This window comes from Sapajus apella, unplaced genomic scaffold, assembly GCF_009761245.1.
Source record: "Sapajus apella isolate SASKATOON/1434 unplaced genomic scaffold, GSC_monkey_1.0 scaffold124, whole genome shotgun sequence".
NCBI lineage: Eukaryota > Metazoa > Chordata > Mammalia > Primates > Cebidae > Sapajus > Sapajus apella.
Window position 1 is genome coordinate 3,664,328 of NW_022437064.1, and position 21,472 is coordinate 3,685,799.

General features: G+C 36.9%; 1 protein-coding gene across 2 annotated transcripts; it reads left to right on the forward strand.

Moving 5' to 3' along the window:
- Positions 1–1,050: 1,050 nt before the first annotated feature.
- Positions 1,051–20,599, forward strand: LOC116538951 (all-trans-retinol dehydrogenase [NAD(+)] ADH7). Of its 2 annotated transcripts, none has more exons than XM_032261546.1 (9): positions 1,051–1,564; positions 7,809–7,910; positions 8,823–8,961; positions 9,275–9,362; positions 9,461–9,677; positions 11,807–12,067; positions 13,784–13,919; positions 17,260–17,398; positions 19,711–20,599. In XM_032261546.1, the coding sequence occupies exons 1-9, from the start codon at positions 1,547–1,549 to the stop codon at positions 19,733–19,735; spliced, it is 1,125 nt and encodes a 374-aa protein (XP_032117437.1). In that variant the 5' UTR covers positions 1,051–1,546; the 3' UTR covers positions 19,736–20,599. The 2 variants fall into 2 exon arrangements, with proteins under 2 accessions (XP_032117437.1, XP_032117439.1); XM_032261548.1 differs by having other exon boundaries at positions 19,791–20,599.
- The last annotated feature ends 873 nt before the right edge of the window (positions 20,600–21,472 follow it).

Below are 21,472 nucleotides of genomic sequence, written 5' to 3' on the forward strand. Positions count from 1 at the left end.
AGTGGTAGTTTATCAATTCAGCGCTTTTGCATTTGTGCTGGCACCACCTATGTTGGAACTCATTTGCCTTTGTCTATAAGTAAACAATTTCCTGTTTGAAAGTATGAATACCTGTCCTTGCCCACACCTGTTTAAGTTTGTCTGATATTGCCTGCAAACATACTGGAGTTATTCAGCATTTACTGATAAAACAATGGTGCTTACTCACAAGCCAAATCAACCAGCAATGCTTTTTCCTGGTAGATTTAATTTGGCTAATGAGTTACAGTAGCAAATTCTAATTACAAATTCTGAATTTGACATAATATCCAATTTTAAATTGGATGTACATTTACTATATTATATTGAGAGAGTGGTTTGTGAAAAAATTTATACTCATTTTTGAAAAGAAACCTTTGCTTGAATCTAACATATAAACTCTTAACAAGTTTCATCTCTGGGTTGGTAAGAGTTCAGGTTCTGGATTTCATAGCCTCAACAGCTTTGTCTGAAGACTTAGAAAACCTGCTTCACTGGATCACTTCATAAGAGTAAAATCTTTTTGTGTAAAGTTTTCTTGGAGGTGATGGTGTACCAGAGAGCTGACCAACTATAGTCAAAAATAACGTATATACTTACTTGGACATTCTCCTATCAAAATGGTAGATCCAGAAGCTTTTGGTGCCATTGCAGCATATATGAAGAAATAGTGATCTGTAATGGTTAAACAGCTACTCACGAAGACCTAGGTACTTGCCCAAGTAAATCAAAGCCCTCTAGCATTTGAGAGCCAGTATGCAGGCAGGATTTCAATTTCTCTTGAGCTCCTGAACTATGTTATGTTGGTGCCATAAACAAACTGTACAACCATATAAGACAACTCTGTAGTTAATATTAATTGAGGTCAGATGATAATTTCTCTATGTGCAGACACAGGAAGTTGTATTTAACTTTCTATACCTAAAATACTGAGAAACCGCAGTCGTCCATATTCATATTTTATATCATCTCACTTCTCTTGCCTGAACTTGACCTGCTGTTGCAATTATTTTACCTTTCTTTGGCCCTATTTTTATTTATATTTAATTCCAGAAACCACATCAAGTCTTTGTGGAATGAAGTAGAGTACAAAGAAATAGAGGTGTACACACTCATCTTTAAAATAGCCATGCCTAGGTAAAGCAGCTTGCGTTTAAACACACAATAGATTTTTCATGATTGTGTTGAACAGAAGTAACCTAACCTGTTTTTATAACCTTCAAAATAAGGTGGATAGGAATGCTTTCAGCCCTTTTCAATAGCTTTAATTATCCTGTTTTTTGTTAGATCCCTCCTCTTGGTTTGATCATAGTAGTTGCTGTATTTATTTTTGTAAGTTGGTCTGCAAAGGGTGGGGCTTGCAGACCACTGGAAAGTTTGATGCCTATGAGTCATATTGCTAAAGGCGGAGCTTTTGAGCCAGATTATTTATGTGAAGGCACAAGATGCTGTTATATACAACAGAGTGAACTGAGCCTCAGTCAGAAAAAGTCTGTTTGCAGAAATACAGATACAAGACAAAGACAGGATGGGCACTGCTGGAAAAGTAAGTGGAACATTTCTGTCCTCTCCTCATCATGACCTAATGATATGAGGCTAATTCTTAGAACTTTGAATCCATTCAAGTAATTAAACACTTGAAGATATTTCTTGAGGAATGAAATTCCTCGTTACCAGGCATACACTGAGGGAAACACTGGGTACAGTGTTTTAGAGAATGCCGGGGGAAGCAGGAGTAAATAGGAAATAACATATCCAATGTCAGTAAGACATTGGAGGAAAATAGAGAAATGTGATTTATATTGGCATTATTAATAATTTGATTTCAGGATAGCTGGGCATTTGCTCCAGGAAGCAAAATGTTTCCACAAGGACACTTCAATGGTCTCAGTAGCATGCGCTGCACTCACTGCAGTAGTTAAATGGGAGACCAGGGTCTCATGCCCAGATGTTGGAAGAAAAGTTTGTGCCATTAAGAACGTAAAATGCGGCTGGATGCGGTGGCTCGCACCTGTAATCCAGAACTTTGGGAGGCCAAGGCGGGCACATCATGAGGTCAAGAGATTGAGACCACCCTGGTCAACATGGTGAAACCCCGTCTCTACTAAAAATACAAAAATTTTAGCTGGATGTGGTGACGCATGCTTGTAGTCCCAACTACTCAGGAGGCTGAGACAAGAGAATTACTGGGAGACAGAGGTTGCAGTGAGCCAAGATCGCACCATTGCACTCCAACATGGTGACTGGGTGAGACTCCATCTAAAAAAAAAAAAAAAAAAACAACAGGAAAATGCTAATTCTGGAAAGCAAAATGGACAAAAAAAGTGCCATGATTTTTAGGTTTCTTATGAATATAGTTTTTAATCAAAATATATATTTTGAAACTCGTTAAAATCAAGACTACATTGTTGGTGAAGTGCGTTTATTGTTTTAGAAACAACAGAGTCAGTAAGTTGGTATTAACTTTAGAAATAGTTTTGCTTTTTCTTTTTTAATTTGAAAGTAGGTCAGCATAGTCCTTGCTTTAAATGGGTACATAATTGCTTAAAGGATTAAGTGCTTTTTTGATTTGTTTTGTTTTAACTTGAACAATTTTGCATTTAGTCTGCTTAAGATTTTAAAAAAATAAAGATGACATGTGAAGCCTGGGTAATGTGACAAGTCAGGAGACTATATGATGTTAGAATTTGAAATAAATTTTTCTAGAATTGAATAGACCTGGAATAAAAGGATCCTAATATGGGTCAGAAACCCAGCAAAACTAAATTACTTGGGGAGTTAGTTTTGCATTACAGAAGCAACTGTATCCATGGCAATAATGAACTTTAGAACTGGAAAGAATCTTAAAAATTTGCAACTTTAACCACCCAACAGATGCTTCAGGTCTGGTTACACCATTTCTAGAAAGTCGATATTCATCCACTGTAAGAACATTTCTGATGATGGAGAAAGTAGCCTCAAGGCAGCACTTTCCAATTATAATTAATAATACAGTGTATAATATATAAAGAGTATAAAAGCTATGTGATTTTGATATATGACCATGCAATAGTGTGGTTTGCATAAGGATTATATAATTTCCCAAGTTGCTGCAGTGTTCTAGTGTAGCTCATGAAAGGAGTTTCCCTTTACATTAAGATGGATTTTGTCTCTTTATAATAAATGTTTTCTTTTTCATTAAAAAAGTAAAAGATAATTATATTCATTTCCTAGGGCTGCCATAACAAAGTGTCACAGACTGGGTGGCTTAAACAGAAGAAATTTGTTTTCTGGTACATCTGAAGGCTAGTGTTCTGAGATAAAGATGCCATTAGGGTTTCTTCTGAGGCCTGTGTCCTTGACTTGTGGATGACCCTCTTCTCCCTGTTTTCACATGATCTTCCCCTTTTGTTTGTATCCTGATCTCCCCTTCTAATAAAGTTACCAGCCATATTGGATTAAGTCCTACCCTGATGACCTCATTATAAATTAATTACCTCTTGAAAGACTCCATCTCCAAATACAGTTACCCTCTGAGGTACTGAGGGTTAGGACTTCAACATACGAATTTGGAGGGAGACACAATTCATCCCATACCAATGATTAGTCCAGAAAATTTGGAAGGTCAGAAAATACAAGGGCAAAAAAAATCGACCATAATATCAGACACCCAAACTACCATTTTTTGTGTGTGTTTCCTTCTATTTTTCCATCCTTAGTTTATGTAGCTGTACTCATACAATATACAAATATTTTATTTCATTTTTTCAATTTATTACAATTTTAAACATTTTTAAATGTCTAACATTTCTACACTTAATCACAATGTGTTTCATCATTCCTTTATTACTGTTTACATATTTGCCTTTATAAATAGCGCTGTGGTGACATCTTTTATATAGAGAGATTTTTCTAAAGTTAGCATTTCCTCGAGATAGACTTTAAAAATGGAATTACAGAGTAAATGTGTCACAACATCCTTTGGTACCTTGAAGTACCCTGAAAATTACTTTCTAAAGGGTTGACATAGGTGAGATAGGCCATTTTATCACTTCTCTGACAATACTGCGTATTCTCATTAAGTAAACATTCATTATCAGAGCATGGTGCCTTGTGCCTGTAGTCCCAGCTACTGGGAAGGCTGAGGTAGGAAGATCTCTTGAGCCCAGGAGCTAGAGTACAATCTAGGCAACAGAGTGAGATACTGTCTTGAAAAAAGCAATTAAAAAAAATTCATTATAGACTTGATAGGCAAAGAATTGTGTCTCATTTTTATGTTTTTTTATTTTTATTTTTTATTTTATTATTTTTTTTTTTTTGAGACGGAGTTTCGCTCTCGTTACCCAGGCTGGAGTGCAATGGCGCGATCTCCGCTCACCGCAACCTCCGTCTCCTGGGTTCAGGCAATTCTCCTGCCTCAGCCTCCTGAGTCGCTGGGATTACAGGCACGCGCCACCATGCCCAGCTAATTTTTTGTATTTTTAGTAGAGACGGGGTTTCACCATGTTGACCAGGATGGTCTTGATCTCTTGACCTCGTGATCCACCCGCCTCGGCCTCCCAAAGTGCTGGGATTACAGGCTTGAGCCACCGCGCCCGGCCTCATTTTTATTTTTTAAAAAGATCTTTTTATGAGTGAGAACAAACATGTCACAATCTATTCATTAATATGTTACAGTTTTTCCATAGGTCCTTTGCATGTCATGTATCTCCCAGGATGTTAGTGTGGTATGTGGAAGTGGGAAGAAGTGTTAGGAGTGAAGTTCTTAACACTTCTGTAAATTTGAGTAACCATTGTATTTATCAAATGTGGTAACTTTTATTGCTTTTGCTTTAATATTTTCCTTCAGGAATGCTTACTGTCAATGTGGAAAATTTACTGTTTCTCGACACGCAAAATTTTAATTCTTAGAAGCTGTTTCCATTATGACTTTTTTAAACTTTTAAGTTCAGGGGTACATGTGCAGGTTTGCTACATAGGTAAATTGTGTGTCATGGGGTTTGGTGCACAAATTATTTTGTCACCCAGATAATAAGCATGGTACCTAATAGGTGGCTTTTCAGTCCTTACCCTCACTCCACCCTCCACCCTCAAATGGGCCCTGGTGTCCATTGTTCCTTTCTTTGTGTCCATAGGTACTCAATATTTAGCTTCCACTTATAAGTGAGAACATGTAGTATTTATTTTTCTGTTTCTGCATTAGTTTGCTTTGGATAATGGCCTCCAGCCCCATCCATGACCCTGCAAAGGACATGATCTCATTCTTTTTTATGGCTGCATAGTATTCCATGGCATATATGTAGCACATTTTCTTTATCCAGTCTGGCATTGATGGGCACTTAGGTTGATTCCATGTCTTTGCTATTGTGAATAGTGCTTCAGTGAACTTACTCATGCATGTGTCTTTATGGTAGGAAGATTTATATTCCTTTGGGTATATACCAAATAATAGGATTGCTGGGTCAAATGTTAATTCTGTTTTAAGTTCTTTGAGAAATGGCCAGACTGCTTTCCACAATGGCTGAACTAATTAACCTTCCCACCAGCAGTGTATAAGTATTCCCTTTTCACCCTGACCTCATCAGTTTATTTTTTGACTTTTTTTTTTTTTTTTTTTTTTTTTTTTTTTAAGATTCTATAGCTTTTACTTTGGAGTAGCCATGAGATATCAATACAAACTTACTGGTTTACAACAAAATGGTTGGATGCAAACAGTGGTTTTTATCTCAACACCATTAGAAAGGTCTTCTAAACTAGAAGTTACATTTTTTTAAGTAAAAACCACATGCTCTGATTTTTTACAAACTTTACCAAAACACATCTTATTCTTTCACTATTCTTAGTATTCTTAATTCCTAGTAAAAAACCTAGGATCACTTAATTTATCTGACTGGTATGAGATAGTATCTCATTGTGGTTTTGGTTTGCATTTCGCTGACGATTAGTGATGTTGAGCATTTTTTCATATGCTTGTTGGCCATATGTATGCTTTGTTTTGAAAAATATCTGTTCGTATCCTTTGCCCACTTTTTCTATGGGGTTGTTTTTTGCTTGTTAACTTGTTTGTTACTTATAGATGCTGGATAGTAGACCTTCGTTAGATGCATAGTTTTCAAATATTTTCTCCCATTCTGTAGGTCGTCTGTGTACTTTGTTGATAGTTTCTTTTGCTGTGCAGAAACTCTTTAGTTATATTAGGTCTCATTTGTCAATTTTTGTTTTTGTTGCAATTGCTTTTGGTGTCTTTTTCATGAAGCCTTTACCTGGTCCTGTGTTCAGAATGGTATTCCCTAGCTTATCTTCCAGGGTTTTTATAGTTTTGGATTTTAGATTTAAGTCACATCTTAAGTTAATTTTTATATATGATATAAGGAAGGGGTCTAGCTTCAGCCTTCTGCATATGGCTAGCTAGTTATCCCAGCACTGTTTATTTAATAGGATATCCTTTCCCCACTGTTTGTCCTTTGTTATTTTTTCTATCACTCTTAAGCATAAAAGTGACTCCTCCATGCTTAGTATTATTGATATTTACGTCTTCACTGATTGATAAAATAGTTTGACTTTAAAAATAAATCTTAACGATGGATCCACCTTGAATTTGTTTGGGAATGTGGTGTGAGATTTCTAACTTCAACAAAGAGCCATATTACACTGTAACCCATAATACTTTCCTTAGTAAGGCAGAGAGTGAATATTAAATTGAGCTGCTGATAGCTTTCAGCCACCCATTTACCAGTGTATCATTTTTCACTGGTAAATGGGTGGCTGAAAGCCATCATTTGATAAACGGCCAAATGGTAAATGGCTTTTTTGTAAAAATTAGTCTTTTTTACAAAAGAGCTATTTAAAAATCTATACAAGCTCTCTAGGACTGTTGTATTTGTTGACGAGATGAGGGTAACTTATTTGGCATCTGAACAAATTAATTAAAATATTTTATGGTAGTCCTAGACAGATTTGGAGGTAGGAAAGTGGAAACAGTTTCTTTCTGTGTCTCTGTCTCTGTCTGTCTCTGTCTCTGTCCCTCTCTTTCTCTGTGAGAATTCAATAATCTTAGCAAAGCCATTTAATTTAATAACTATAGCAAAACCAGTTGAACAACTGGATATCAGCCACTGGTATCACCACACCAAGTTTCCACTACTATAAGATCACAAGCTTTAACTTGCCTATCTGTCAAGCCCAGGTGCAAAAAACTGGACTAGGTGCAAAAGGGATACAGGGATGCAGACACAAATTCAGTCATCCAGGAATTCACAGTCATAATCTAAATGCTTCATGATCTTCATGGTTTCCTTCATCCTTACCATGCTGATAGTCTAATTTCTTCACTATTGCTACATGATTTTATACAGCTATTAAACACTGGTTTAAATTCTTGAAGACAAGTCAGCAGCAGTTTCTGTTTTATAACTTTGTCACCTTTGAATAAGTGATAAACAGAGGACAATTTTGTTAATCTATTACATTTGAAGTTATAAGAAAATAACCTAGTTTATTGGAATATTACTTGAACAGCAAACAAACATCAATAGGTTGGGAAAAGTACCGTAGATCTATTCCAGCTCTGCAATCTCATCTGCTAGGTGACCATGGATCCATCATTTAGTCGTTCTGGGTTGCATTTCTCATACCTTAAACAAAGGCACACACAAGATGATTTCTAAGGCTTACAATTCTAGTGTTTGATGAAAATCATTCTGAAAAATTTAGAATATTGTATATGCCCTTCTGTTCATATTTATACTATTCAGGAAGTCTGTATATAAAGACATAATTCGGACCCATTATAACGCTTGCCAATTTCTTAGGTTATTAAATGCAAGGCAGCTGTGCTTTGGGATCAGAAGAAACCCTTCTCCATTGAGGAAATAGAAGTTGCCCCACCAAAGACTAAAGAAGTTCGCATTAAGGTAAGCATGAGCCCTGGAGAACTTACACCAAAAATGTTATCAAACTTACATTGAATATAGCACTGGTTGGGTTGGATTCTTAAATAAGGAGATGCTTCCCAAGTTTGAAGTATTAATTCCCTTACTGGCTCTTGTATATTGTTAAGGATCTGGTCATACTGGATGTAAAATTAATGAGCTCATTATCCTTTTAAAAAACAACAGTGCTAACATGCTTTATTAAACTTTTGATTTGTTGAATTCTTATTCAATTCTTATCTAATATAGTGTCTAATTTAAAAATGGTTAATAATCATAGCTAAAGACTTCTTTTAAAATCTTCTGGGAGTCAAGTTGTTTTGAGATTACTTTTCACAAAGAATGAGGAACTGACCTGTGCCTGGAGAAATGACAACTTCCTTGAGTATTTTTCTCCCTTTATTTGGACAGAGTTTAACCTTGGCTTTGGACACCAGTTGTTGAGTAGGCATTGCTGCCAATCTTTCTTTGACTCTTTTACTGTTACCTGAGCACTACAGGAGCAGTAAGATTTTGCTCCTCACTTACCTTCTTGAATGCTAGTTCCTCTATTCTTTGTTAAGAGAGTCTAAGAAGGGCCTAGCTATAAAAACCTACTTTGGGGCCATCACATGGTAACATCTGCATTCTGGTTCCCTCACAAGAGCACTAATTTACTATAGAAAGGCACCAAGATTCAACCTAGAGTTCGAGGGAGCAGTACCATAAGTTCTTTCAGAGAGGGATCTTGCCTTATGGTTGATTTTTGGCTCAGAATCTTCTAAGAGTGAACATTGTTATATTAGGCAATGATATTGAATAAACAATTATAATTTCTTCAAGAAGTTAAATATTCTCCCAATAGTGAAATGATCAGTTTGTTGATTGGTGCAATGTTTTTGTCTTTGAACACAGATTTTGGCCACAGGAATCTGTCGCACAGATGACCATGTGATAAAAGGAGCAATGGTGTCTAAGTTTCCAGTGATTCTGGGACATGAGGCAACTGGCATTGTAGAGAGCATTGGAGAAGGAGTGACTACAGTGAAACCAGGTATATGCAATTGTCAAGCCACAAGTTTGAAATAATTAGGCTTTGATTAGCCTATCAAAGAAAATAGCACACACTAGGAATTATTAGAGGGATCTTTAGCACAATTCAGGGAAATAAGAATACAATAATGAATTTTACAGAGTAATGTTTAATTTGGCAAAATCACAACCTTTAGAAGGCAAACCTTATACTGTTTATAAACCTCAGACTACCTTTTTAAAAGTCTTACTTGTAGTATGGGCTTAATTCGTATTTATTTCATATTTTAACATTAATGAACAGAATCTTATATCATGATGCTTTTTTCCTGTAGGTGACAAAGTCATCCCTCTCTTTCTGCCACAGTGTAGAGAATGCAATGCTTGCCGCAACCCAGATGGCAACCTTTGCATCAGGAGCGAGTAGGTTTCAGTCACTTTTACTTTGATGTTATTTAAATTGTTCCTGTGCTAATTTTTGAATTGAATTAATTAATACATGTATTTAATGTCTCAAATAGCATTACTGGTCGTGGAGTGCTGGCTGATGGCACCACCAGATTTACATGTAAAGGCAAACCAGTTTATCACTTCATGAACACCAGTACATTTACTGAGTACACAGTGGTAGATGAATCTTCAGTTGCTAAGATTGATGACACAGCTCCACCTGAGAAAGTCTGTTTAATTGGCTGTGGGTTTTCCACTGGATATGGGGCTGCTGTTAAAACTGGCAAGGTAAGAAACAGGGTAGGCTACTTTCTTTCTTTCTTCTTTCCTTTTCTTAAATAATTTCCTTGGAGTCTTGAAGAGTTTTGGGAAAAAAGAAAGTTTTAAAACTATATTGCATATGCAGACTGCCAAGCAACTCAATGCCAAATCAAGAAAGAAAAATAAAAAATTCAGATAAGAAATGTTGTTTCTTAAAAAGTGGAAATAAAACTTCTAGATTTAATTTTTGTTTCTTCCACATCTCCTTTAGGTTCAAATTTCTAAATTTATATTTGCATTTAAATTTATTTACAAATGACTCAGAGTTATGATTTTTTAAAATTTCTTCTATTTAAAAATGGAATTCATGTGCAGACATGTAGGTTTGTTACACAGGTATATGTGTGTGATAGTGGTTTGCTGCACCTATTGACCTATCCTCTAAGTTCCCTCCCATCACCCCACTACACCCCAACAGGCCCTCGTGTGTGTTGTTCCCCTCTCTGTGTCCATGTGTTCTCATTGTTCAACTCCCATTTATAAGTGAGAGCATGTGGTGTTTAGTTTTCTGTTCCTGTGTTAGTTTGCTGAGGATGATGGCTTCCAGCTTCATTAATGTCCCTGCAAAGGACATGATCTCATTCCTTTTTATAGCTGCATAGTATTCCATGATGTATATGTACTACATTTTCTTCATCTAGTATATCATTGATGGGCATTTGGTTAGGTTCCATATCTTTGCTGTTGTAAATAGTGCTGCAATAAATATACATGTGTATGTGTCTTTACAGTAGAATGATTTATGTTCCTTTGAGTATATACCCAATAATGGGATTTCTGAGTCAAATGGTATTTCTGGTTCTAGACCCTTGAGAAATTGCCATACTGACTCTATGACAGTTGAACTAATTTACATTCCCACCAATAGTGTAAAAGTGCTCCTATTTCTCCACATCCTCTCCAGCATCTGTTGTTTCCTGGCTTTTTAATAATTGCCATTCTGACTGGTGTGAGATGGTATCTCATGGTGGTTTTGATTTGCATTTCTCTAACGATCAGTGATGTTGGGCTTTTTCATATTTTTATTGGCCATGTAAATGTCTTCTTTTGAGAAGTGTCTGTTCATATCCTTTGCCCACTTTTGGATAGGGTTATTCATTTTTCTTGTAAATTTGTTTAAGTTCCTTGTAAATTCTGGGTATTAGACCTTTGTCAGATGGGTAGATTGAAAAAATTTTATCCCATTCTGTAGGTTGCCTGCTCACTCTGATGATAGTTTCTTTTGCTCTGCAGATGCTCTGTAGTTTAGTTAGATCACATTTGTCAATTCTGGCTTTTGTTGCAATTGCTTTTGGCATTTTTGTCATGAAGTCTTTGCCCATGCCTATGTCCTGAATGATATTGTCTAGGTTTTCTTCTAGGGTTTTTATGGCTTTGATTTTTACATTTAAGTGTTTAATCCATCTTGAATTAATTTTTGTATAAGGTGTAAGGAAGGGGTCCAGTTTCAGTTTTCTGCATACAGTTAGCCAGTTTTCCCAGCACCATTTATTAAATAGAGAATCCTTTCCCCATTGCTTGTTTTTGTCAGATTTGTTGAAGATCAAATGGTTGTAGATGAGTGGTGTTATTTCTGAGGTCTCTGTTCTGTTCCATTGGTCTATGTATCTGTTTTGGTACCATTAGCATGCTGTTGTGGTTATTATAGCTTTGTAGTATAGTTTGAAGTCAGGTAGCGTGATTACTCTAGATTTGTTCTTTTTGCTTAGGATTGTCTTTGCTATGCAGGCTCTTTTTTGCTTCCATTTGAAAATTTTGGTTCCATATGAAATTTAAAGTAGTTTTTTCTAGTTCTGTGAAGAAAGTCAATGGTATCTTGATGGGATAGCATTGAATCTATAAATTACTTTGGGCAGTATGGCCATTTTCATGATATTGATTCTTCTTATACATGAGCCTGGAATGTTTTTATTTCCTTGAACAGTGCTTTGTAGTTCTCCTTGAGGAGGTCTTTCACGTCCCCTGTAAATTGTATTTTTAGGTATTTTATTCTCTTTGTAGCAATTGTGAATGGGAGTTCTCTCATGATTTGTGTTTTTAACTGGAGGCCCTTTTCAGGTTTTACTTTTTGAGCCTAACACCTAACATGTTCACAGGTCAAACCTGGTTCCACTTGTGTCGTCTTTGGCCTGGGAGGAGTTGGCCTGTCAGTCATCATGGGCTGTAAGTCAGCTGGTGCATCTAGGATCATTGGGATTGACCTCAACAAAGACAAATTTGAGAAGGCCATGGCTGTGGGAGCCACTGAGTGTATCAGCCCCAAGGACTCTACCAAGCCCATCAGTGAGGTGCTATCAGAAATGACAGGCAACAATGTGGGGTACACCTTTGAAGTTATTGGGCGTCTTGACACCATGGTAAGAGCCAAAACTTAAGAAGCCACAAAATACCCAAGTTATTAAATATACACAAAGTAAATTTAATTTTCTATAGCTTTATTAATAGTCAATGATGGAAATAGCTTTGTGATTGTCGGTTTTACTCAGCCAAAACTAATAATCTCATAGCAATTTTGCCTAAAAAGTCAAACACTTAAGAGCAGGTTCACCTGACTAAAGTTAAATACCATATCATACCACTCTCAGCTGACTAGAGGGTAAGGTAGTCAACCCTTCTAGATAATTGTTTTAAGTATGATCTTTCTTGTATATATAGATTTCTTGGCAAAAGTGATACTATCTCTTGAATGTTAGCAAAGTAAGCATAAGAAGGTGACTGAGTAGAAGTGAGGAAGAGACACAAGGGAAAAAGGGGTTATTTCAAATCTTCCCCAAATCTGTAATCCATCCAGCTTCTCACTCTTTACACTTGAGCTTTGTTTTCCCTCATCTGAATTCCCTTAGAATATGATCCTTCAACTTTCTTTTTTCTTCTTCTTCTTTTTTGATATGAAGTTTCACTTTTGTTACCCAGGCTGGAGTGCAATGGTGATCTCGGCTCACTGCAACCTCTGCCTCCCGGGTTCAAGTGATTCTCGTGCCTCAGCTTCCCAAGTAGCTGGGATTGCAGGAACCCACCACTACATGGTGGCTCATGCCTGTAATCCCAGCACTTTAATGGGCCAAAGCAGGATCACCTGAGGTCAGGAGTTCAAGACCAGCCTGGCCAACATCTTGAAACCCCGTCTCTACTAAAAAAAATACAGAACCTTCAACTTTCTAACCATGCCTCCTGTATGGCAGTCTGCAGCACCAGACTTTCAGTTAGATCTGTAAAACGGATCCAGGGTTCCTGGAACTGGAAAGCTCCATCCTGGTGTAGCATAAGGAGATTTGGAAAAATGGAATAAAGCCATTTTTGCTCAAGATTGAGTAGCAAATTAAATTCACCTTAATGCTTTTGGTAATTTAGGAATAAATGTCCTTAATTTATCATTGTAGTCATACTCCTTTCCTAGTGAATCACTTAGATTTATTTCCTATCAACAAATAGCATTCTAGGTCATAAGTATGAAGCCATCCATGGTATTGGATATATTATTAGAACCTAGTGACTTCCAGGTGCTACTTGATGAAGACTGATCTCTAAAAATGATGCTATCATCTGTTGCTACAATCTAGCATGTATTAAATTATCAATTAATAACTGGATGGGCCAATGACCAGAAAATGTGAGTCAGTCTTAGAAATGCTCCCAAGAAAAAGGACTCATTTGTCCCACATTTTAGTATTTTATTTACTTTTCAGACTAAACGTAAAAAGAAAACTATGCTAAATTATTTGGTATAGTTAATTCAAGTTAGCTTAGTTCAAATGACTTTCTAAGACTTATCTGGAATGGTGTTATTCGTATGAAAATATCACAAGAATTTCCCCTGTGTTTCAGTCCATGGTACACCAAAATTGCCACAAACACTGACCACATTGATTGCTGTTTGCTGCCTTAAAGGGAAAATGTGTATGGAAATTTAATTAAGTGCTAATGTTGCACTGAAAATTTTTTAAAGCAAGTAAAAAACAGAAGGTGGCCTAATTTAATTTCATGACTTTGCCAAAGTGCATAGGTCATTTCGGAGCTAACGTTACACTGTAAGAGACATAGGAAGCAAACAATCTCCTCCATTTTAAACTCAGATTGACGCCCTGGCATCCTGCCATATGAATTATGGAACCAGCGTGGTAGTAGGAGCTCCTCCATCAGCCAAGATGCTCACCTATGACCCGATGCTGCTCTTCACTGGACGTACATGGAAAGGATGTGTCTTTGGAGGTGAGGAAAGCAAAGCCCCTGAATTGCGTGTGATGGCTTTCACTCTGTTGCTTGGCAAGTGGGAGAAGCCTATTTCCTCAGGCCTTTCTTTCAAGAATAAGTATGAAGTGATCTAAAATGGAACTGTGACCATAATAACAGAAAAGAAAATTCTCCACTACTCACCTTGATGTAGAACTAATATTCATGGACACATTTTTAATATTAGCCTCTGCAATGCAATTTCCCCAAAGGCCTGAATGAGAGACACCAGTAGTGTTTCTATAGGGATGATTTATGTGACAGGAAGTTCTGATTTAATCCATTATTATTAATATATATAAGAATGTGTATTAAATAGAATTTATTCTATAAATATTGGCACCCAAAAAATCCTGGACCCAAGCCAAAAGCAACAACAACAAAAAAGGGATTGTCACATTTTATGGGAACAGTTCAGATTCACACTGTAAAGACTTAGATTATCACTCAACAATTAATATTGTTTTAGTAAAGATGGAGCCAGGGTCACTCTGCTCAAGGCAGGTGACACAGTGAGTCCTTTTATTCCCTCCTCCACAAAGTCTCATTTTCTAGTGCTTTCATATAGTGTTGTACTGGGTGCTTTGAAAGCACTTCCAATATTAGAGTTTGCCTTATACAATATAAGAGAATAATAACTGTTCAAGTACTTGTTAAGAGTACAAAAAGGAGAAAATGATTGTTCTTGACTTAGGTATACAATGTAGCAAAAGATACAAAAACAAATATAGAAGAAACAATATACAAATAAGTGTAGGTCTAGATATTATAAAACAAATTATAAGAGGAGATTTTTTTAGCATTTACTCTATGTTAAAAAATTTACACTAATGTGTTAGTTTATTTTATTTCTCAGTAACTCTCTGAAGAAGCTACTTAATGAATAATAAAATTGAGACTTGGAACTATTAAGTTTTTGCCCCTGTAGGTCTAAATGAGAACTGAGATTTAAAACTGGTCCATGGGAGAACAAACTTTGTCCTCTTTCTACATTACTACTTGGGGCATTAAAAAGCAAGAGGCTGGTTGTTATAGATGAGGTTTCTAGAGAAGGTTTCTTGTGGAAAATAAAACTTGAATTGAGGAATAAAACAATAAGAGATATAAATGGAACCTGTTTGCTTTGACTATTTGTGTGAAGTGGGAAGATGATAGATTATTCAGGAATATTAGAAGTAAAAATCAATTATTCAGCAAATATTTGTTGAGTGTATACTGAGAACAGGTACCATTGTGTTTACGGTGTACCATTCCAGGAGCTAGGAATGGAGAAGAGACAAAACATACCGAGTCCCTAATCTCAGGAGGTGCAAGAATCCTCTCATTTTGGTCTAGAAAGATTGACAATAAATAAATGAATGCAGAGTACACCATATAGTTACAAGTGCAAAGGATACCAATAGAGGATGAGCAGTAGGCAGTCCCAGAGGACCAGGGTGGAGGTGGAAGCGAATGCTATTTTATAAAGTTCAGGGAAGGCCTCCTTGATAAGGTAACATTTGAGCAAAAACATCAATGAAAAAAGATATTCAAAATTCTTGGGAAAGAATATTCCAGGAAGGGGACATAGTAAACACAAAAGGGTGTTTGCAAGAACTGTAAGAACAGGGAGAAGGTCACTATTGATACAATGGAGTGAGGACAGAGGACAGTCACAGCTGGGGCCAGAGGGCCAGATCATAAGGGGCCTTTGGGCCACTGAAAGGTTTTAGGAGTTTATTCTGAGAGAGAAGGAAAACCACAGAGGCTTCTGAGGGAGGTGTCACCTGTTCTGAGTTCCATTTTAGCACTCTCTTTCTGGCTGCTCTATGGGGAATATTCTATACGGGGGCAAATGGCACGAGCAGGGAGATCATGGACAAAGTTATTATAATGCAGGAAGGAAGGATGCTGACTTAGAGTGATGGGGCTGGTGAGAAGCAGTCAGATCTTGAATATATTTTGAAGGTAGAGCCAACAGAATTTGCTGAAATAGTTATTGTATGACAAAAAGTGTAGAATCCAAGATTTGGGGGCCTAGGCAACAGGAATAATGTCATTGTAATCATTTATTGAGAAGGAAGACTATGGAAGGAATAGATTGGGGGCTAGGGTGGAAGCTGTAGAAACTAGGAGTGGTTTGGGGCAGATTACACTTGTACGCCTGTGAGATATCCGAATAAAGATATCTGCAAAATATAAGCAATTGGATATAAGTCTGTAGTACAGGTAGAGGTTTAGGTTGGATATAGAAACCTAAGTGTTTTAAGCAGAGTATATTGAAAGCCACGAGACTCGAGGAGATCACTCTAGAAGTAAATGCAAATAAAGAAAAGAAATGGACCAAGGACCAAGCCCCAGGAATCCTCAGAGAGGTCTGGGAGATGCTGAGAACCCAGCAAAGATGTGTGGAAGAAGTAACTAGTGAGGAAGGTAATTAACAATGATAACAATGATGATGTAGTATCTAAAAGCTAAAGGAACAGAGTGTTTGAGAAAAGGGGAGCCACCAACGGGATCAGTTCCACCTACAGTTCCTGTAAGAGCGGGAGTAAGAATTGACCCTTGTCTGGGTCAAAATGGAGCTCAAAGATGACCTTAATGAGAACTCTTATAGGACAGTGCTGGGGGCAAGAGCGTAATCAGAATGGGCTCACGGAGGATGAGAGGAAAGGAACAGGATCCAGAAACGGTGAACTGGAGACAATTATTTCTATACAGTAAACAAGTTTTTCTGTAATAGGAGCAAGGTGAGCAGAATGCGATGTGAGTATCAAGAGTTTTTTTAACCTTTGTTTTTTTTAATTTAATTTTTATTTTTATTTTACTTAAATTCTGGAATATATGTGCAGAACATGCAGGTTTGTTACATTGGTATACATATGCCATGGTGGTTTGCTGCACCTATAACCTGTCATCTAGGTTTTAAGCCCTGCATGCATTAGGTATTTGTCCTAATGCTCTCCCTACCCTTGCCCCCCTTCACCTGACAGGCCCCAGTGTGTGATGTTCCCCTCCCGTGTCCGTGTGTTCTCATTGTTCAACTCTCACTTATGAGTAAGAAACATGTGGGGTTTGGTTTTCTGTTCTTGTGTTAGTTTGCTGAGAATGATGGTTTCCAGCTCATCCATATCCTTGCAAAGAACATGAACTCATTCTTTTTTATGGCTGTAAAACCTTTGTTTCTTATGATGGGACAAATACAGTTATTTGTTTGCTGCTGGGAATGATCTAATACAGGGAAGGTGATAGTGCAGGAAAGAGAAGAAATAAATATAAGGTAATAAAAGGTAAAGATTATTTAGTAATGTCTAAGGAGAAAACGTGTGCTTATTTACAGGTTTGAAAAGCAGAGATGATGTCCCCAAATTAGTGACTGAGTTCCTGGCAAAGAAATTTGACCTAGACCAGTTGATAACTCATGTTTTACCATTTAAACAAATCAATGAAGGATTTGAGCTGCTCAATTCAGGGCAAAGGTAACTGTTTCTTATGATGATCCTGTCTCTTCTCCCAGGCTACTTTTAAAATTTAGTACTTATAAATGTGCCTATTTTCTTCATATTTTATTTCTAATTATTTAACCTAGCCAGATTGATACAGGTGATTACTTCTCTTTACCCACTGTATTAGTCCATTTTATACTGCTTTAAAAAACTGCCCAAGACTAGGTAATTTATAAGAAAGCGATTCAATTGACTCACAGTTCAGCATGGCTAGGGAGGCTTCAGAAAACTTAATCATGGCAGAAGGCAAAGGGCAAGCAAGGCACCTTCTTCACAGCCTGCAGGAAGGAGAAGTGTCAAGCAAAAGGGGGAAGAGCCCCTTACAAAACCATCAGATCTTGTGAGAACTCACTCAACTATCATGAGACTACCATGAGGGAAACTGCCTCATGATTCAATTACCTCTACCTGGTCTCTTCCTTGACACGTAGGGATTATAGGAATTACAATTCAAGATGAGATTTGAGGTGGGGGGGCACAAAGCCTAACCATATCACCAACTCAGCATGTCATTGTCCTATGTTAACCAATTTTTAAAAAGCTTTTGGATTTTGTTTACCTAGTTGACTTCATTGTGGCTATTTTTATTTCATCATAATGCTGCTAGTTATTGCAAGTAGGCCACAGAATTTCCTTATCTTACAGTTTTCAAAGTGCTTCCTCAAGTGTGCATTTTTCAGACCCCCATAGGCCAGGTATTCTTTTTACCATTTTTAGATGAAGACTAAGATTATGAGATGCAAATAAATAACTCATCAGCCCTGCTGGGGTAGTGCCAGGATACAAACTAATTGCAAAACTTGTGCTCTTTTGACCACATAACAAACTTCGCTGACAGAGCTTGGCAAGCTCTGGGTAAACACAGGTGTTGTGATTACTACTCTTGTTGCTTCTAAGGATTGGGCGAGGGTAGACATCAAGTATGGATTCATGCAAATTTTATCTACAACGTCTAACTCATGGAGGTCTCAAACAGCAATCAAAAAGCCTGTCTACAAGATGAAATGAATTTCACTCATTGGGTCTATAAATAATTATTGAGCTTCCACTATGTGCCAAGGATATGGATTTCATTAGTAAAAGGAACTATACATTGACATCCAAACTTTTATTATTTTTTTTACCTGAGAGCTTTTTCAATGTTGTGTCTTGACACCACATCTGGTCTAGCCTAAAGGGTCACTGTATTATGAACATATGTTTTTTTAAGGAAGTAAACAATGGGATTGTGTAAGAAAAACTGTCAGAACCACTCAATACTCCTTTACTTAGATAAGCAAAACTAACAGCTTAGTATGGCCTGTTTGGAAAATAATTACTATATTATATGTTTTCCAAAGAAACATAAATTCTGCTTTCAAGAATTTTGCTTCACATATCATCTTAACACAGGGATATCCAAAGTAACATTTGTAAACCTAAATGCTTCAATGTCCATTTACTTCCTGCACAGCTCCATTTGAAAGTCCCACTTACATCACCTTCACTCAAAATAATTTTTTCACCAGTAATTTTTATCTCAGCAATTGTATCATGCATTCCTCCTTTATAGATGAGAATCCATGGCATCATGTCTGACTTCTTTTTCACTCTTGCCTACCATATACAAGCTGACGCTAAGCCTTGGTGATGCAACCCTTGCTTTCTCCTTCAGCATGCCTCATCTCATCGCGCATGTTCATTGCTTTAGTTCAGTATCATCATTTCTGACCTGGACACAGTAGTGAGATAATAGGTTTTCCACCTTCGTATTAAAATGCATTCCAGTTAGTCTTTCACTAAGCTTCCAAACTCAAGTTTCCCAAAAATGTCAACATTTTAGTATGGTTTTGGAAGCCTTTACTATTGAACTAAAACCTATTTTGTTTCAACAGTTAAGGATTTGGCATCCATTCTATCAGCCGCTGCAGCAGGTTCTTGGGATAAAGTGAGGGGAGTAGGTCTCACCTACTTGTAGGATCTCTTGGGCATCCAGAAATCTAAGCACACTGGATTACCCTTCCTGTTCACATGTTCCTAGGCTTGTTCATGCTTTCTCTTTAGCCTAAAAACCCCTTTCCTCTTGTTGGCATTCTGAAATCATACTGATGCTTCCAGAATCAGTTTAGATACTCTCATCAGAGTTGCACAAGAAAGAAAACTAATTGGTAAGGACTTTGATCCCAAAGGATTTCCAATAACAGGATTTATCTGAAGTTTCTATGACAGAAAGGACAATTGTTTAAACTATCCTTTTTTGAAAGATATGAAAAGAAATCATTAAAACCTCTCATTTTACATTTCAGCATTAGAACTGTCCTGACGTTTTGAGATCCAACGTGGCAGGAGGTGTTGTGAGGGTGACCTGGAGTTTCTCTTTTGACAGTTCCCTCATCTGAGATCATGGATCTTTCTCAAAAATACAAGCAGAAGTAGAAGGCTTGGTGAAGACACAGAACCCTTATAAAGGATTATTAACATTTATAAACATTTAGAGTCTTGTGAGCCCCTGGGAATTAGTATAATAGCAATGTTAAAACTTTTAATTTACATTTTGTAAGACCATAATTGTATCTTTTAAAAATATATCCTTGGATTTTTACATTGAAATAGAGATTTTTAAGAGTTTCAACCAACTGCTGCAGATATGTGTCTCAAAGCAGATATAGCATGTAAAGACATAGTAAATGCATCTCCTAGAGTAATACTCACTTAACACATTGAAATTATTATATTTTAGATTTGAATATAAATGTATTTTTAAATATCTCTTATGAGTTAACTTGGATTAGATTTTGAAATCAGTTCATTCCATGATACATATTACTTGATTAGATTAAGAAAGACAGAAAAGATTAAGGGCAGGGCACATTTTTCAACGATTAAGAATCATCATTATATAACTTGGTGAAACTGAAAAAGTATGTCATATAAGTACATGAGGCTATTTGCCAGCATATATTAATATTTCAAAAAAATTCCTTTTTGTAATACTGAATATAAATGTAGAGCTAGAATCACATTATATTTATCATAATGTTCAGTTTGATACAGTACAGTTACAAGTCCCTATTTACTGTGCTAAGTAGTGACTCCATTTAATAAAAAGTGCTTTTATTTTTTAAAACTACGCTGATGTATCTCTATATATCTATAGCATGTTAAAAATACTTAAAATTAAAAATTGTACAAAATATTTTGGTGATATATTTTTAAACAGTCAATTTTACTTTGTTATTGAGTTTTTACTGGTTATAAAGAAAGTGTTGAAGCACCTGAAAACATAAAAATACTTTATAAGACACTTAAGAAGTTGGGTGGTCAGAGAAATGCAAATCAAAACAACATTGAGATACCATCTCACGCCAGTTAGAATGGCGATCATTAAAAAATCTGGAGACAACAGATGCTGGAGAGGATGTGGAGAAATAGGAACACTTTTACACTGTTGGTGGGAGTGTAAATTAGTTCAGTCATTGTGGAAGACAGTGTGGTGATTCCTCAGGGACCTAGACATAGGAATTCCATTTGACCCAGCAATCCCATTACTGGGTATATATCCAAAGGATTATAAATCGTTCTACTATAAGGACACGTGCACATGAATGTTCATTGCAGCACTGTTTACAGTAGCAAAGACCTGGAACCAACCCAAATGCCCATCGACGATAGACTGGATAGGGAAAATGTGGCACATATACACCATGGAATATTATGCAGCCATCAAAAACAACGAGTTTGTGTCCTTTGTAGGGACATGGATGAACCTGGAAACCATCATTCTCAGCAAACTGACAGAAGAGCAGAAGATCAAACACCGCATGTTCTCACTCATAGGCGGGTGTTGAACAATGAGAACACATGGACACAGGGAGGGGAGCACGACACACTGGGGTCAGTTGGGGGGAAATAGGGGAGGGACAGTGGGGGGTGGGAAGCTGGGGAGAGATAGCAAGGGGAGAAATGCCAGATGTAGGTGATGGGGAGGAAGGCAGCAAATCACACTGCCACGTGTGTTCCTATGCAACAATTTTGCATGTTCTTCACATGTGCCCCAAAACATAAAAT

Excerpts from the sequence above, each read along its gene's own strand:
- LOC116538951 (XM_032261546.1), top strand. Across the intron at positions 9,678-11,806 it reads CTGCTGTTAAAACTGGCAAG|GTCAAACCTGGTTCCACTTG; the intron begins GTAAGAAACAGG and ends ACATGTTCACAG. Across the intron at positions 17,399-19,710 it reads CTGCTCAATTCAGGGCAAAG|CATTAGAACTGTCCTGACGT; the intron begins GTAACTGTTTCT and ends TTTACATTTCAG.